Consider the following 18,285-nt stretch of genomic DNA (forward strand, 5'->3'; position numbering starts at 1 on the left):
TCTCTCCAGAAAGTTTGCTCTGCCCTCTCCCATTCCACTTAAGCCAAGTGGCTTAGCTGCACCCACTGGACAAGCGCTGCAACTGCAGGACGCAAGATTCAGGAGGCACCAGGAAGCAACCATACAGCTATCGCAGCAGCACAAGCAACAAGCAGAGGCACCTCCACAGACACGTCAGGGTATTAAGTCAAGCCTTTGTTGGGGCCCTCTGGCACAACTATCTCTGCAAAAGCATGCTTTATATACTTGGACCAATATTCAACCAAGGGGTTGTCTTTTAATTTTCTTTCACTGGTCATATTCCAATGAGCCCTAACTTAGTATACTGAGTCTCTTGCAGCCACTTCAGAAATGTGAATATACTTTAAATATAGCAAGCAGGTGCACAGTGCATTGCAGAGCAACATAAAAGCTGGGTCTGTGCCCCAAGAAGTGAACTCTTCTAAATGTAGAAGGCAAAGAAGAAAGCAAAGAAGAGTCCAATTTAAATAGCACTCAGCCATAAAGCTCATTGGGAACTAGGGCAGCCATGGGGGGGGGGGGACCAAGGGGGGACTCCTGCACCTTTAATAGCTGTGTAGAAAGCACAGGATCTCTCTTTCTGACCCGGCCACCCTACTGGTGACAGCCTGCCCCCCTCTCTCTAACCTACTTGACCAAGTTGTTGTGATCATAAAATGGGAGAGGAACCTTCATTTGAAAAAGCATGACAAAAACTTAATAAATAAACCAACATGCTCACTATTGGGTAAAACACACCTTTAAGGTCTAGGTTTTTTTTTATAAACTAACCAGGTGAAGCTGGTGCTACTTAGCACAAGGTGAGTGAACTGAGCATTTACCTTCCATTCTCATGGAAGCAGACTTAACACCAAGGAAAGCTACAGGTGGCAATACATTTTAATCAGGAGATAATGAGCTGCCTTTGAACACATTTCACCTCCCACCTATCATTCAGACAGCAATTGCATTTGCTTAATCTATGCTATGGGAAATTAAATGGGAGAGTTTTCAAAACCACAGCTGCAGGTTGAACACAAATGCAGAACCTCACCAAACCCCTGGACCAAATCCCAGCCAAAGTTAAGCACTTCTAAAATACAATTCTGTCCGTGGCAAACCTAAGCAGCCACATAAATCTCTGCCAGAAGCCAATCCCCACTACCAAAACCAAAGCATGGACCTGATTTACTTACAATAAATAACCAAGAGAATCATCGTGAAAGGAAAGCGGAAAACTTGGTTTCCAAAGTGTAAAAACATCAACAAATGAAACTGCGTTTTATTGAAAACAAAATAAAATAAAAAATTCCTTCCAGTAGCACCTTAGAGACCAACAAAGTTTGTTCTTGGTATGAGCTTCTGTTTCAGTGTGTGCGAAGAAGTGTGCATGCACACGAAAGCTCATACGAAGAACAAACTTAGTTGGTCTCTAAGGTGCTACTGGAAGGAATTTTTTATTTTATTTTGTTTTGACCATGGCAGACCAGCACAGCTACCTACCTGTAACTGCGTTTTATTGCTGCACTACAGCACATGTTAAAGTGCCATCTATTTAGAGATGGAAAAGGTTGATGCAGGTATTGAGAACTGAACCCTTTCCTCTTCAGATAATATGTATTTCACTTCAAGGTCTGGCTTCTGTAATAAAATATGACTTACATATGGCAAAGGGAAACCCAGAGGTCAGGTTACCAGACTTCTAGCAAAACAGGTATCAGATAGGAGCAGCTGCATCCAAAACGTCACCCTCTGTTTGCAGAGGGTGTGCACGCGCAAACAAAACCCACATGCAAAACATGAAGCAAGCGTTTAATTTCCATTAATTAGCATTCCTATAGCGCCTTCAAGTGTTCAAAGCACCTGACATATTATAACTCCATAATCGTTATACAATGTTCCTGCAAAAGTTAGTAATATTATCTCTGTGATCATTAGAACCATCCTGTAAATTAGGTCAGTATTTTTATCTCCATATTGCAGGTGCCAAGACTAAGTGAGAGCGGCTGGCCCAGAGGTGACGTTATCTCAGCAACCCTTACAACAATCCTGTGAAGTAGGTCAGTTTTATTACCTCCATATTGTAGATGGGGAGCCGAGGCTATCTTGAAAGACTGTAGCAGAGGGAATTTTCAAAACTGGGACTTCCTGATTCATAGCCAGTTTATTAGACTGCAAGACCAAAGCGGTACTCCACCTTCCACTAGTGTAGTCTTGCTAAACAGTGACCACAAGCCTTATCACACAGATTCAAACACAGTGGCTCAAGTACCATTTATGTAATATACCAAAGAATTGATGCTTTTGAATTATGGTGCTGGAGGAGACTCTTGAGAGTCCCATGGACTGCAAGAAGATCAAACCTATCCATTCTCAAGGAAATCGGCCCTGAGTGCTCACTAGAAGGACAGATCCTGAAGTTGAGGCTCCAGTACTTTGGCCACCTCATGAGAAGAGAAGACTCCCTGGAAAAGACCCTGATGTTGGGAAAGATGGAGGGCACAAGGAGAAGGGGACGACAGAGGATGAGATGGTTGGACAGTGTTCTCGAAGCTACTGACATGAGTTTGGCCAAACTGCGGGAGGCAGTGAAGGATAGGCGTGCCTGGCGTGCTCTGGTCCATGGGGTCACAAAGAGTCGGACACGACTGAACGACTGAACAACAACAATATACCGGTACTTGAAATGGGAACAATATGTATTAGCAATGTGGCAGGTAATTTCTTCTGTTTTCAGTGGTCCTGCTCCCATGCCTAATGCCAACCAGACAAGAAGCTTTTCTGCAACAAATTGTGCCCATGCCAGGGAAAGCTTGTTCACTTAAAATTTCTGCAAATCAAGCTGCTATTAAAGGAAGAGGAGCCACACCAATAAAAAAAATGGCAGCCTTAAGAATCACAGGCAAGACTGCAAAGGTGCCTTGGAGGAAGATACTCATGCTACTTTGATGTTGCAGAGCAAGCATCAGTGTTCAAAGTAGGCAGATAGACAGATAGGAGCAGAATACCAAGAAGATATTATGGAGTTCCTGAATGATATTTCATCCACTCCATAACTGAATTTAGGACTTCAGTGTAGAATTAGTGGGGTTCGAGAAGCACATGAGATCTTCATCAGTAGTAGATCTGCCAAATTTTCAACCAGCTTATGTCACCGAGGCTTAAATCCTACCCTTGCGTACTCAGAAGTAAGTGCCATTAAATTCAGCGGGGCTTACTCTCAGCTTAGTGGGTTTAGGGATTGCAACCTAAGTTCTTAAACAACACCTTGAGTCCAGGCATTGGCAGGTGATAATGCTAAAAAGCATCACCTGTTGATTTCTGCAGATAAAAGTGTTGTTAGAGTCTTAAGCCAAGTGGGGCACTTTTCTGGTCAGTTACAAATCCTACCACCATACAATCAGCATCCTCCCCCCACCCCACTCAAAAAGGATTCCTGACTGTAGCCAGGTACCTCCTTTGATCAACTAAGTGCTTCCACATTTGTGTGCAAATCAGGAGTATAGAAATCTGCTACTCTTGCTTTAGAAAAACAGCATTTTTAAATGAGTTGTTCCTATACAGATACAATATTCCCAAAAATGTTTCAAACTCAACTGGAGTTTTGTTTGGGGGAAGAATTTGGTAGATTTTAGTTCAAAATGCACTGGGGGAGTCTTTGAATAAAATGAGGGGGGTATCTAAATGCACAGAGAAGCTGACAATGCTGTATTATTTTTACGGATACTTTTAAATCTGTTCACCCTGAGAATGTGTGCATGATTCAAAAAGAAAAAAGAAAAAGAGAATGTGTGCATGATTCTTGGAGAGATGTACTAGACCCATGCCAGTTCTGGCTGGTAAATACTGGTTGCTGGCAAACACTTTGCTGTAATAAGGTAGCGTTTCAACGGTGGTGAGGCTTGTACAGTACGAAACAAACATTTCCTAGATGTTACTGAACTTACTAGCTATCAACCAGTCTCAGCTGTGCTATTCTTGAATAAAGAAGCACAGCATGTGCTGAAATTGCAATTCCAGGGATGTCCGATTACCTAGTTTCTCTCCAGTCTAATTCCCATCCTGGTTCAGGGGAAGAAACTGCTCTGGTCACCCTGGTAGATTAGCTTTGCTAGAAGCAAGACAGAAGTAGTAAATCTGCTGGCTATGTTGAACCTCACAGCAGCCTTTGATAGAATTAAGCATGGTACCCTTCTCAGCAGCCTGGAGGCATCAGCTTACTGTGGTTCCAGTAACTCCTGAAGGGCAAGTCTCAAAGCAGAACTGAAGGACTTGTGTTCATCATCTCCATGCCCTTGGCTCTTGGAGGAGTCCTGCAAGGGACTGTCCTATGTTCTTCAACATCCACATGAAACCACTGGGAAAGGTCATCCAGAATTGTAGGTACAGTGTCATCAGGATGCTAGTTATACCCTATTCTGTTTCTCCTTTCAACCCAATTCTAGGGGAGCTCTGGAAGTCCTAAATCAGTGGCTGGGACCACTGGATGTGAGCTTAAGCAACATGAGAGATCAAATTAGGACTTCCCTGTTCTAGAAGGAATTGCATTCCCCATAAAAGGAGTCGGTGTGCAATCTGAGACTACTGCTGAACCTAGCTTGGCTCCTTGACAGGTGCTTCTGCCCAGCTTCCACTGGTTCACCAACCATGGCCTTTTAGAGAGAAGTTGCACACACCTTGGTTACTTTCAGATTAGACTGCTGTAGCAACCTGCATATGGGCCTGCCCTTGAGAAGTGTACAGAAACTATAATTCAGAACAAAAAACCCCAGCACTGCTGCTGACAGAGGATATGATCACTTGCTTTATCAGTTACACTGGCTTCCAATTTGTTTCTGGGCCCAATTTAAATACACAGTTTAAAGCCTTCAAATTATTTTTGGAACAAGTTTTCTGAAGAATCTTCTCCTCAGCACACTGAAGCCATCAGGCATGTACTCCATGAATGTTAGCAGCATCCATTGTTTTGGATGCCACCAAAGTTGTCCACCATTTTCTGGATGCAAGCAAACACAATTTAATGGTAACCAAGTTCTATTAAAGGCAAGGGAACAGAACTGGGGACTAGCTCAAGTCTCGTTTATTTCAAAGGAACTACAGTATAGCTTTGCAAACCTGTGCATGCCTCCTTGAGAGTAACTCCCAATAAACTCAGTGGGATTTACTTCTGAATAAATGCACGTAAGATAAAGCTGCTGCTTGTGACTAACTTTTGTTGGATTGCGTCCAGTGTCTCTAGTTTGTTTTGTTAAATGCCAATTTATTTCTGTCATTGTCAACTGTGCTTCCAGATGACCTGCACAGGAAAGGCCTAATGCATCACGATACACTGCTCTAATGTCACGTTAACCATCTCGTGCCTCACTCTGTTGCATGGCAATAGATCAAAATTAAATTGCTTCCAATGAATGCATTTAGAATTAGAATGGCAAAAACAATTTTCAAAATAGTTCTGTGGACTCTGCTATAAATTCTCTCTGTGCTGGTTTCCTTTAGCTGTCCTTTTCTGGGATTTCTCCCTCTGCTCCTATCAGCAATGGCCATGATCCTGCGCACAGCTAGGTAACTTATTTTTAACCTCTGGGGCTCCAAGAAACAAATGTTAACTCTGTGGAACTGGCAGGCAGCCTGATCGTGTGCATGTTTATTTAAAAGTAAACATTTCAGTGGGCCCAGACTTCCAAGAAAGCATGCATAGGATTGTGGTGTTGGCTGAAATATTTCCTTCCACCTGCAGTTCTTATTAAAAGCTGTTCAGGAATCAGGCCAGTGCAAGCTTACTCAGAGAGATATTCCACAGAGTTCAGCCTTAGGCTGCAGTTCCTTGCACATTTGGGAGGAAACCTCTGCTGGACACAGTGGGATGCCTCCGAGTAAACATGCTTAGGACTTAAGCATACAACCTTCCTTTCCAAAGACTTTTCCTAGTATGTCTCATGGTATCTTCATATTCTGCATCTCAATTAGCATCTCCAGGGTACTGGATTATAGAGGCCATGCGCAGAACAGCTTGGTTTTTCCAATAATCTGTGAAGGCAGCACTCTCTCTTTTCTACAGTGTTGTGTTTTTCCCCTAAGAAAAACGTGCCCGTTTTTAAGAGTTATGGCAAAGAAAAGTTACTTTAACTAGACTTTTAAGATTTTTCAGCAGCCTGCAAAACGTGGGATGGGGGAGATGGAGGAGTAAGAGGAAGGCTTTAGCACCAGTTAAAACTCTACCCATTTTTTAAGGCGTGAGCAAAAACGTCTCCCTTAATAGGAACAGGAGATAAAACAAACAGAACAAATGAAGCCCTGATGAGGCGCATTTGGAATGCAGGAGCCGCCTGCCTGCCTTCCATCCTGGCGGGATGCTATGGGGAAAGCGGGGGGGGGGAGGGGGTTGGAGGAATTGGCAAAGGAGTGAGAAGTGTTAAAAGTAAACAAAACCAAAGAGTGGATGACCCAAACAAACAGCAGGCTGGCACCTCCACTGAACCTTATCTCCTCTCCCCGCTGGATCTCATTAAAGGCACTCTAAATCCCATCAAAGGCTAATTTACACCCCAGCCTCATGTCTTTCTTTTCTTTTAAAAAGACACCACTCCATCCAAACGACGGCCAAGGCGGACATCACTTCTCTCTCTCAGCTTCTCGGAAAGGCGTCCCGTCCCCCCCCCCTCCGAGGCCGCCTTTCGCACGCAGCTGCTGGAGGCGAGATCCCACGTTGGCAGGTTGGGGTCTACTCAGAAGCAAGTCCTCCCCCCCCCCGCCCCGCCACTGTGTTGAATGCAGATGACTCCTAAGGACGTGCGAGGAAAAGGAAATCGAGGATGCAATGCAACAGATTCCAGAGCAGGCAGGATCCCCCCGTTAAGTGTCTTGCAAAGCAAGAGGAGCAACAAAGAGTCCTGGCAGCACACCTTCCACACGCTCGCAAACTGGCAGTGCAGATTTCATATGCCGGGAGCCCAGAAGTCCAGCCCCCCCGGCTGTGACTGGTGAGCCGCACTCCCCGGCAAGGGTGCATGTGGACGTGGCTTCTGACATGCTCTCCTGGCGCTTCTGGGCTCTTCCTGCCGCCCCCCCCCCCAAGCCTCTGCCCCCAACACACACATTATGCCTCCAACACACACCCATTTAAAAGTGTCGCATGACACTGGTGGGGCTTCCTTGCAAGCGAAGGTGGGATGGGATGAGGCCAGCCCAGCTTGCCTGCAGCACTTTCTCCCTTCTGCAAAATTCCTCCTGACAAGTCCAGCACCCGGCGTCAAACTCAGTTTGCAAAAAAGAAAAAGGAAAAAAACACACACGGCAAAGCAGCAGCAGCAGCAGCAGCAGCAGCAGCAAAACTTTCCCTCGTGCATGCGAAAGTGCGGTGGGTGGATACAGCAGCGGAGCAGCCAAGCTCAACCCCCGGGGTTCCCTCACACCCCACTTTGTGGCGCTGCTCTCCAGCGCCCTAGAAAAGGGAAGGTGCGTTGCTCTCAAAACACGCCCGAGTTTGAGAGGCCCCCCCCCCCAAATGGGAGAATAGAAGCAAAAAAGTCTCGAGGCGACTCTGCTGGCCTCGCGCCATCCTGCCCAAGTTTGTAGGAGACAGTCTCTTCCTACCCACCCACCCCCACTCCCCCGGGAGCGAACTTACTTTCCTGTGGATCTGGCAGCTGGTTGCGGCGGGATCCCGGCTCTGCTTCGCTCCAGCCAGCAGGAGGAGGAGACAGTTGAGCAGCAAGCCAGCCCCGGCGCTGTGCACCACCATCCTAGTTCACTCCACGCCCGGAGCTCGGATGGGGGGAGCAGGCAGGCAGGCAGGCAGCAGGGAGGAAAAGGAAACGGCGGCGGGAATCGGCTCGCTCCCCTCCGCCAAAGTTGCGCGGAGTTGGGTTTGTTTTTGTTTTTTAAAACCCGGTCCGTGTTTTCCTCCCGGTGGTGCACCTAAGGCGGCTGCCCCAGCGGCCCAATCCCGAGTCATCCCCTAGCCAAGCCTTCCAGGCGCTGCCCCCTCCCCTTAAAGGGTCCCTGTGCCAGGCGGAGGGGAGGGGGGGCTCGCCATGCCGACGGGAGGGGAGGGGTGGGGTGGGGTGTGCGCAGGAATCCCCTCTCCCACCCGCCCTCCGGGGACGGGTCCTTTGCTCCTTCCCTTATGGAAGCTCCCGCTCGCCTCCTTGCAAAAGTTGCTTCAGCGGCGGAGGCTGTGCAATCCCGGCGGCAGCCCCTGGATGGAGGAGGCACGAAGTCACGCACTCGGTGGGATTGGCCGCAGGAGGTGCCTAACCCTAAACTCGCTCCCGCCGCCGTCTCTCTCTCTCTCCCGTTTCCCCCCCCCACCCCGAACTCCCCCTTCTCTCTCTCCTCTCTGACCTAAGCGCCAGGGTCCTGTCGGCCTCCTGCTGGATTCTCCTGATCTGGCAAGTTGTAAGGCACATTCCCTTAGGAGGAGGTACAGTTACCCGGAACCATCCTGCAAAGGAGACAGACCAGGTGCAAAATAGCCTGGGAGAAAGTCCAGTGGTTTAAACTGAAGGAATAGCAGAAGAGCCTGCTGCAACAATGGCCCTTCTAGCCTAGCATCCTATTCTCACAGGATGCCAAACAGATGCCTTTGGAGAAACAAGCAAGCAGGATCCCAGCTATGGAGTCCCCTCCCCATCCTCTGGTTTCCAGCAACATCAGCACCCAGGTGCAGACCTCCAAGTGCCCCTATTTTCCAGGGATAGTCCCGGATTTACAGAAGCTGTCCTGGTTTCTGATTCGATCCCATACTGTCCTGCTTTTCCTTAAAAAAGGTAAAGGGACCCCTGACCGTTAGGTCCAGTTGTGGACAACTCTGAGGTTGCAGCGCTCATCTCGCTTTATTGGCCGAGGGAGCCAGTGTACAGCTTCCGGGTCATGTGGCCAGCATGACTAAGCCACTTCTGGCAAACCAGAGCAGCGCACGGAAACACCGTTTACCTTCCCGCAGGAGTGGTACCTATTTATCTACTTGCACTTCATGCTTTTGAACTCCTAGGTTGGCAGGAGCAGGGACCGAACAACGGGAGCGCATTCTGTCACGGGGTTTCGAATTGCCGACCTTCTGATCGGCAAGCCCTAGGTTCAGTGGTTTAGACCACAGCACCACTCACGTTCCCCCCCTCCAGTATTTCTCTGATGAAAATAGGGACATCCTAAGGCTTTTCCTTAGGGCGTCCCTACTTTCATCAGAGAAATGTTGGAGGGTATGGAGTTATGTGACCCCGTTCCCCCCGCCCCACTGAGCCAAGGAGATAAGTAACTACACAACTACATATCTGGAGGCAGCCCTGAAAAGGAAAGTTTTTAAATATTCAGTATTTCATTATGTTTTTATGTATGTTGAAAGCCGCCTAGAGTGGCTGAGGCAACCCAGTCAGGTTGGTGGGGTAATAATAATAATAATAATAATAATAATAATGGAATAGGGCAATCCTATTTTCATCGGAGAAATGTCGGAGGATATGCAGGTGGAGAAAACGGAATAACTCGCACTGTAGCAGGCCTGCTACAGAATAAAATGATGCTGGTTCCAGAGGCAAAACAGCAATAGTTTGCTATGTATTTTTACACAGTGATACTAAATATATGGTAAAAAGGTAAAGGATCCCTGGACAGTTAAGTCCAGTCAAAGGCGACTATGGGGTTGCAGCATTCATTTTGGTTTCTGGCCAAAGGAGCCAGCATTTGTCTACAGGCAGCTTTCCAGGTCAGCAACTGGCATCCAGAGGTATACTGCCTCCATCAGGAGGGGAGCTCTGGCCCATGGGCTAAGTCGGCCTCCCCATTTGGCTTGCGAGGCCATTTTGGCAAAGCTACAGCAACTGGTCCTACACCTGACATCAGATGTGGGGTAGGTAAGGGCAGGATGTTCGCAGCTGAGCACAGTGCAAGATGGCATATTGGGGGAGGGCAGCTTCTGAAGACGTCTTCCGAACCCCCTCTCAAACAGCAGTTTTGTGATGCCCTTTGAACTGGGTTTCTGAAGATTTAGCAATCATCTGATCGTTGGGCCTTTGGAGGCCTAGTTCACAGAATCAGAGATTTGGAAGGGGCTCCAGGGGTCATCTAGTGATTCTAGGTCCACCCCTGCAATGCAGTAATCTCAACTACATCATCCATGACAGATGGCCATCCATCCTCCGCTTAAAAGGGTTAAAGGTTGCTGGGTACTGGAATTCAGTGAGGGGTAAACTACAGTGCCCAGATTCTTTGAGGGCAAAAATGTGCTTCCAGTGTGCTTTAGAGAGACAGTGTGTACACAGCCCAGCAACATCTCAAAGGGCACAACTTTGTGCTGGGCAAGTCTGAGCAGATGGAGGGGGGCAGTGGTAATATCCATGAGATTTTTAAAGGAGGTATTTAAAATATTTCCTCTAAGGTCAATAGTCCTTTCCTAAGCACATTTACCCAAAGATAAGTCATACAGAGTTCAATAGGATTTGCTCCCAAGGATGTGGGACTCAGCTTTTAAGTCTATGCACATTTCTTTAAGAGGAAGGTCCTTTGAATTAAGTAGGGTTTGTACCATGAATAGAATTGGTCACGTACTTATATCTAAAACGTAGACTCCACCCTTTGGTGCCGGTTAACATTCCTGGAGAAAAAACACTCCCGGAAAAGAGTGATGCATTAATAAAACGCAAATACACCAGCAGTTTAAACAATGATACAATGCAGCATTTGCACAGCACAAAACACAGACATTGTTGGGTAGGTGTGTTCTGGCTTACAGACATCCCTCTCCCTCAACCAAGTCAGTTGCTCAACTAGCAACAACATAGCCAGACAGAGAAAGACACCAGGAGCAAACCCAGATGGCATCTCTGTCCTTATTCCTGCTCAGGACCATGTAATAACATCCACAGTATCGGGGATTCATTCACCTGCTTATCTTCTATGCAACATATGCCATCAAGTGCCAGCGGTGACCTCTTTGCATTCTACATAGGGCAAAAAGGCCAGTCTCTGCAAATATCTATATGGGCACCCATCTTATATCAGACATAGCAATATCCAAAAGTCATTTCATCCTGCCTGTAACTGGCCTTAAAGTGGCCGTGCTTGGAAAAAGGGGCTTCTGAAAGGTGAGAGGTGAAAAGGATGAGTGCCAGCGCTTGTGGATAGAATCAGGGCAATGGAATTTTGTCACATTGCACGTGCTAATTGGCTTCCCAATGCCAGGATGCCTGTGTGATCACCAACTGTTTGGTGAATTACCACTGCTAATTGTTTAATTATCACCATCTTTGTACTTTCTGCATTTCATCTCCTTCCAGCCTTACAGTTTACAACCTACCCCACCCCTGCCTTCCAAACCACATGCAGATCTACCTGCAACTTCCATGCATCTAATGAAGTGGGCTGCAGTCCATGATAACGTATGCAATAATATATGTGTCTTTCGGGTGTCACAATAACCTTTGGGCTTTTGGTTGGTTTTTGCTGCGGCAGACTAACATGGCATCCTAGACATGTCTATCAGGGAGTAAGTATAATGAGACTTGATATTGAGGACACCTGCTTAGGATTGTATTGCTGCTGTGACGACCACGGTTCTCCCATTTTGCAGGAATGAGACTGATGCTGAGTCACAGCAGCTCACCTAAGTTCAGGCAGGAGCAGCACATGGAGCGGGGGGCGGGGCTTCCTGGTTCACAGCTGAGCCTCGGCAACTATGTTAGGCAAGCTCTGTGAAATTAGATTTATTGTGTCTGCCCTGAAATAGAACTGCCATAAAGAGGAAAGTGCTTCATCGCAGGCCTTCTTGTGACATGTTAATATGTGGTGTAAAATAAGAGTCAGGATAAAAATAGTTTTAATTATTTTGAAGTAAAGAACAACTAGTGTTCATGCAAGGAAGAAAAAAAGCACGTTTTTATGTGATGGGAAGTGATGGAACTTGATGCTTTCATTTACAGCAAAAGGAGAAAGGGGAGCTTAATGGTTAAGTATATGAGCCCAGGGGTCTCTGATTCAAACCACAGCCCAGCCATGCAAGCACTGGGTGGCCTTAGCCCATTTCACCATCTCTGATGTGGCTACAATAGTGTCTGCCTGAGTTCTTAACACCCTCAAGTTAGCAAAGAGGAATGGTGCTGCTGCTGCTGTTGCTGGAGAAGGCCTTGCTTCATCAGCATTCAGCTTCTCTTCATTTTTTGGATCTTGCAGAAGTCTTTCAAATCTCTTGATAGCCTTGCTTCAGACAGATCAATGCTTTGCTCACTGCCACATCAAGCAATCCCTGTCAAGATGCTTGACGCGCACAGATGACAAGACTCCAAATCCGCGTGGCTCTTTGGCTTTCTGTCATCCTCCCTCCATATGTCATCCCTCCACAGCTTTGGAAGATTTCATAAATGCTTGCTCTACGAACACATCTGCCCAAATACCAGCCCACGTCTTGTTCCATCTTCCCGAAGTGAGATGGCCTCCTTCATCGCTTTGTCAGCTCCTTGAAACTTTTCGTTCAGTTCTCTCATTTGCTGCACGCAGATTCTAGAACATTTTGCATAATGATTGCGTCCAGCTCTAGCAAAGAAAGGAAGCAACACTCCGCAAGGCAGGAGTTCCAGTGTCCCCCCCCCCCCCGCTCTGATGAATGTCTTTGCAATATCAACTGCCCAGGCTGAACGATGGGGGTGGTATACTGGGCCGAGGCAGTTTAGAGCTTTGAAGGTCAGCATCAACACTTTGACTTGTGCTTGAAAACGTACTCTTGAATTGTGCTCTTCACTAAATGAAACTTACCGGTACATATGAATAAACATGCATGTTGCCAGGGCCGTCTTAGGGAGATTGGCCGCCGTGGCGCGGCGATCCCTCCAGGGCCCCCGGCGTGCCGCCTCTCCGCCGCCTCCCGCGCTTGCCGCCCCTCGGGAGGGGATGGGCGAGCGGGGGATGAGGGGCGTGGCGCTGGAGCGGCGCAGGGCTCTGCACGCCCTTCCAGTGCTCCCGGGACGGGAGGCGAGGGCGGCCAGCTCACAGCCCGCCTGGGAGCAGCATGGGCGGCAGCGGCTGCGCTGCTGGCGCGCGAGTGCCCAGCCGCCAGGCCGCCCGTGGAGGCGGGTTGGGGAGGGGGGCGCCCGGTATGCTGGTGGGCTCGTGGGGGCGCCCCTGGGGGGCTGGCGCCCTGGCGCACCATGCCATTAGCCCCTATGGATGAGATGGCCCTGCATGTTGCATATGTGTTTTAGAGTTACTGGCTTCCATTTTCTGAATATTGGTGTGTGGAGGGTCAAGGATCCTGCCGGGGCACCGCAGCCCTCACCACAGACACCACCAGATCGACGCCGCACCAGAGCCAAGCAGGGCCGAGTTGTGCCACCAGTGTGCCCGTGCTCCTCTCCATGAGAGTTGGTTCCTCTGACAGTGGGAGATGGGCTGGGGGTGCCTGCCAGGGTTGTCTGCTTTGCATCCCCTCAAAAATCTGCACCCGGGGCCATGGCCCCATTGACATTCCCTGTGCTGTGCCCCTGGAGAGTTGGGACAATGTGAGTTAGAAGGTTAGCAGCTTCTGAAACAACTTTCAGTCCAGAAAGCTGACATGAACCACCCCAGTTGTAACCCTAAGATTTTGACTTTAATGAAAATTAACGGAAATATGCATTTTATTTTCTAAAAGTAGGCATATAAATAACAACAACAACAACAACAACAACAACAACAACAACAATTTTATTATTTATATCTTGCCCATCTGGATGGGTGTATATCATGGAATACCTGCCCTATATATTATTTTTGTCAGCATTTCTGAAAGTAATGCTAGACTTATCTCTGTGGAACAGTGATGTTCTAGCATGATTTATTTTATGACATTCAGCTGGAACCGCAATCAAGGCGCTTTCTCCTGGGCACTAACATGCTGGCGCAGAAAGTCTTGGTATCGGGCCATTAGGCAATACTTTGAAATGCATAAAAGTTAGGAATTGATGCTTTCTTCAAACAAAATTGAGGGGAAACCTGAATTTCCCCCACACCAACATGTTCTGGCAAACTGGACTTTTGGATTGAAAAAGCAGCATAATTTAACCACTGTATGTATCATGAATGCTTAACAAGATTATTGGAAATGAAGTGGAAATTATGAAGTTGAATTATTACTAGATGGAAGCTTGGAATCAGAAACAACCAAGCTCATTGAGCCGTTTTGGTTTTATTCAGATAAACGCACATTGGGACTGAAACTGTGAGCTGCTGCTTAACTTTCCCAACAAAATTAATGAGACTGGAAGTCTAATCTTATGTACTCAGAAGTACACTCCACTGATTGCTATGAGAGTCAAGCCCCAATAATACATGCTCTAAACAGCTTCCATGCAGTATAATTTTAAGCTATAGGGGCATGCTGGTATATAACTCAACCAAGGGTAGGGATGATTGCAAAAGTCTTTCACAAACACTTGCCATCCCACCAGGAAGGATGGTGGCAGATTTGGTGGGAAAGACCAACACCATCAAACTAATCCAATATGGTAACATTATGCACACGTGAACCCTTGTGTTCATGCATTGCACCTTCAAGAAATACCTGGGGATGGAAGGAACTGTCAGTTTTTGTTCTCTCAGCTTCTCATACTTCCAATCTCAAATCCAGTTCTCCACGTTTTGCAGCAATTTGCAATTAAAAAAAAATCCTCATGAAAATTCATCTGGTTGGCAGGGGGTTGGACTGGATGGCCCTTGTGGTCTCTTCCAACTCTATGATTCTATGTTCTCCTAAGAAACAGATTTTCATATGCAGTTTTGACTAATACACAGATTTTTGCAGTTTTCCCTAATACAATGCATTGTTGCATATTATTTTCACCAATACCTTCATTTTGATGCACATCGTCACCCTAATGTATGCACTTCTGTAAACAATGCTTGGAGAACCACCATCAGTCCTAGCCAGCATGGCCAAAGGTCAGGGATGATGAAGGTTGTAACCTATAGCTGCCATAAGGCATGAACTGTGTTGGTTTTCAGGCATGCAAAAAGGTCTGAGACCTTTTGGTGTAATGGCTTTGAACGTCACAAAACAACTGATGTCTCCCTTAAGCAGTAATATGGAGAGGGTCTATCATGTTCTAAGGGGACTTGCTCCCAGGCGAAAGGTTACAGATGTCCCTTTCCTCCATCCCAGCTTTAGGGCATAGTGGGGTTTTTTGTTTTTTGCCCACAAAATATGCAAAATATTCAAGTGGTCTGTGAAGTATTCAAGAATGAAAACCCAGCCACAAACTGTGAATATCTAATTAAATATGCAGTTGTATTTAGCAACCAGGTTAAAGCACTTTCAAATTTTTCTGTGCAATTTTGTTTGTCCTTCAGTTAAGAAGACCGGCAAGTTGTGAACCCATATTCACGGAACCCCTTGGAAGCTTTCTGTAAGACACGCTCCTCTTAACAAGACAGCAGATTTGAGGAACTGTCCAAGTTTACCAGGCATTAGCAGTGGCACTGAAGAACAACAATTTGACCCATCAAGCCAAGCATCCTTGGCCGAGTGCCCTTTTAGTTAAAGGAAGGAAGAGCTTTCCCCCGTGGCCTGATGGATGGCTCTTGTAAGTCTAATTATGAGTAGAGTAGAAGGTTAACCTGAAAAAATGTAGGCAACCCAAACAAAATTTCACTATGTGCATTAGCATTCGCCAGTATGTGGTGTTAAGTGTCCTGTTATACAAATATAGGGCTGAATTCTCAGCCCTTTCTCATGAAAGCATGATCAACAGATATAAGTCCTTATGGACTACTGTAAATCTTCATACCCAAACTTCTTCCAAACAAACTTCTACTGGCCACTCCCTGCTTAGGTCAATGTTTTCCAATAATATGGTCATATCCCAGCCATGCAGTATAGTTCCCCCTCAACATTTGCCTTTTCAGAAGATGGATTTGCTTATATCTATAATATTCATACAAAAATAAATCCTGAGTTTCAGTTTCATGTGTGCCAGACAGATGTCCCTCTTTTTTAAGGAGGCGTCCAGACAGGTGTGTTAATTCTTTGCCCCCCCCCCAATCCAGAGATTGTGTTGGTGATGTCGTGGGCACTAGCCAATAAGTACCCAGCACATTATGCCGAAAATGTACAGAACTGTTATTTCTCCCCCAAAGCATGCCCAACAGCAAACCAACATGTTTATTCTAAGAGCAGAAGTGGACTACATAACAGCCTCACAAATGTGACATTTTCTTCACTTTGAGCAACTACCAACTTTCAAATGCACCGCGAATTCAAACATTGGAATGGTCCGTAATCAAATCAGTTCAAACTTCTCCTCCTGTAACCAAGCTCAGTTAAGAGTAGAACGATATTCCCTTGTGAATTTGCAAATTGGTATTCCAACCTTTATTTTAAATGGGATGTGGATATTAAGCGAGGAGTGGAGACAAGCGCTTTCCCTTGGACTGAGGGGCAAGGGGCGGGAGTTCTGAGTCCTCCACGTTATCTGCATTTGAAAAGAAGTTTGCTTAGAAGGACTGATGTGGATTTCAAAGATGCAGAAGCAACAGAGGCCCATTTACGCCTTCAGATAAAAAGGGGTGACTGAACTTTGTAGTATGTTACTGTATGAAAGTGTTAGGTCAGCTGGAAGGGAAATATGGGGAATATATTACAAAGTGAAGTGGTTACATGTAATTACCAAGCGTAGTCAGCCAGAAGCTCAAAATAAAGAGGAAAGAGTGTACTCTAAACACATTTTAATAATAGTCACCTCAAAGTGAATGGAGAAAGAAAGCTAAACAAAAATAAATCTCTTAGGCACTGAAAGGCCATGACGAGGCAGTACACGGCCAGAGAGCAGCGAGCGCTGAATTACATTAACCCTCCTGCCTGGCTCAAGAATGGCAAAAACAACAGCAGGACCCCATAGCCAAGCCTCAAACATCAGTCCATAAAGAGAACTTAAAAAGAAATTATTTTCTATTACTTCTCTTTACAGAAAAAGAAAAGGTAATGCTGACAAGCGCAGACGGTGCATGTACGTTTTAAGAGAAACAATGAAGTTGAGCGAAGCATCAGTGGGTGAGAAAGGAATTAAGACAAGTTTTGAAAAGTAGAACTGGGAAACTAAAGGGACTCTTCAGCTTAACTGTTCAGCGTTCTGCGTTTGTTTGTAATGTAATAGCCCTATAAATGCACAGGGAAGAGCCTGACGTCCACACACTGAGTGGGATATGAGGAGAGCCGCTATGAACCTACAATTGGGAAGAAAATCCAGTGCATGTTATGATGTAATATAGGCCTTGAAGAATGACAATGAAGTTGGGGGGTATATGTGCAGAACACAGTCCTGTGCTGGAGGTTCATGCTACAATTTGATCTGCTCCTTCTGCTTCCATTTGCAAGGGAGCCAGGAAAGGGGTTAAAACACAGTTATCAGAGATAGTTAGCTGATAACTGATGTAGTTATCTTCAGCACTGAGACAGGACAATGAAACTCAGCATGCGCATTGAAGAAGTAATCCTTTGCTTAAACGTCAAACATTATATCATTCCACCTGACACCTTGTTTACTGAGGTGGGGAGATGGATGCAATATACATATATATATATATATATATAGTATTTCCATACCTGAAGCAAGGCTTCTCAAACATTGTGCTTTACTGGTAATATTTATTTTTTATTTTTTTGCAGCAGGCTCAGTGGTTACACAGGAGCGGTGCTGAAATGTTCAGCATGTGGCCCTCACAGAGATTTTATCTGAAGTCATGGGGTATCTCTTTCCTTCTATCATGATGCTATACTAGGGGTTCTCATTTGATGAATAACTTTTCTACCTTGGTTACCTGCTTCCCTGTTGTCAGGTTGAGGCTTCCTTCCCATGGGTGGAAGAAGAGACACAAGTTCGACCTCTCACCAGAACACATCACTAGAGTCAACAAAATTATTTGCAGGCTAAAGTTATCTGTGTATTTAAATGTTCTGCTGGGCTAAGGTTCAATAACTCATTTCCTCCCCAACTCCCCACAGAAGACTCTTCAAAAAGCAAAGCTTCTCTTCAGAACTAGCAATGTGAACAAAATCAAAGTAGGATCACAGCCTCTCACCTATAAACCATTAACACAGGAAAGTGCTCAAAGGATTTGATAAAAGAGTTGACGGAGAATCATTTGACATACTGTGGGCTTGCTCCTACTGCGTAAGTGATTCTATTCCCCATGTTAATAGCACAGATTTATATCTACCCTGAAACATTTCTCCAATGAAAGTAAGCATGTCCTACCATGCCCTCCAACATTTCTCTTACGAAAATCGTAACGTCCCCTCCAACATTTCTGTGATTAAAATAGGGA

The 18,285-nt window shown here is 46.1% G+C and overlaps 1 protein-coding gene across 2 annotated transcripts in view; it reads right to left on the bottom strand.

Moving 5' to 3' along the window:
* Positions 1-7,789, bottom strand: part of TRABD2A (TraB domain containing 2A) — a 69,788-nt gene extending 61,999 nt beyond the window's left edge. For both annotated transcript variants that reach the window (XM_033173284.1, XM_033173283.1), the window contains exon 1: positions 7,628-7,789. In XM_033173284.1, coding sequence (XP_033029175.1) covers positions 7,628-7,741 — 114 coding nt within the window. In that variant the 5' untranslated portion in view covers positions 7,742-7,789. The remainder of the gene's footprint in view (positions 1-7,627) is intronic.
* Between the last annotated feature and the right edge of the window lie 10,496 nt (positions 7,790-18,285).

This window comes from Lacerta agilis, chromosome 16, assembly GCF_009819535.1.
Source record: "Lacerta agilis isolate rLacAgi1 chromosome 16, rLacAgi1.pri, whole genome shotgun sequence".
NCBI classification, from domain to species: Eukaryota; Metazoa; Chordata; class Lepidosauria; order Squamata; family Lacertidae; genus Lacerta; species Lacerta agilis.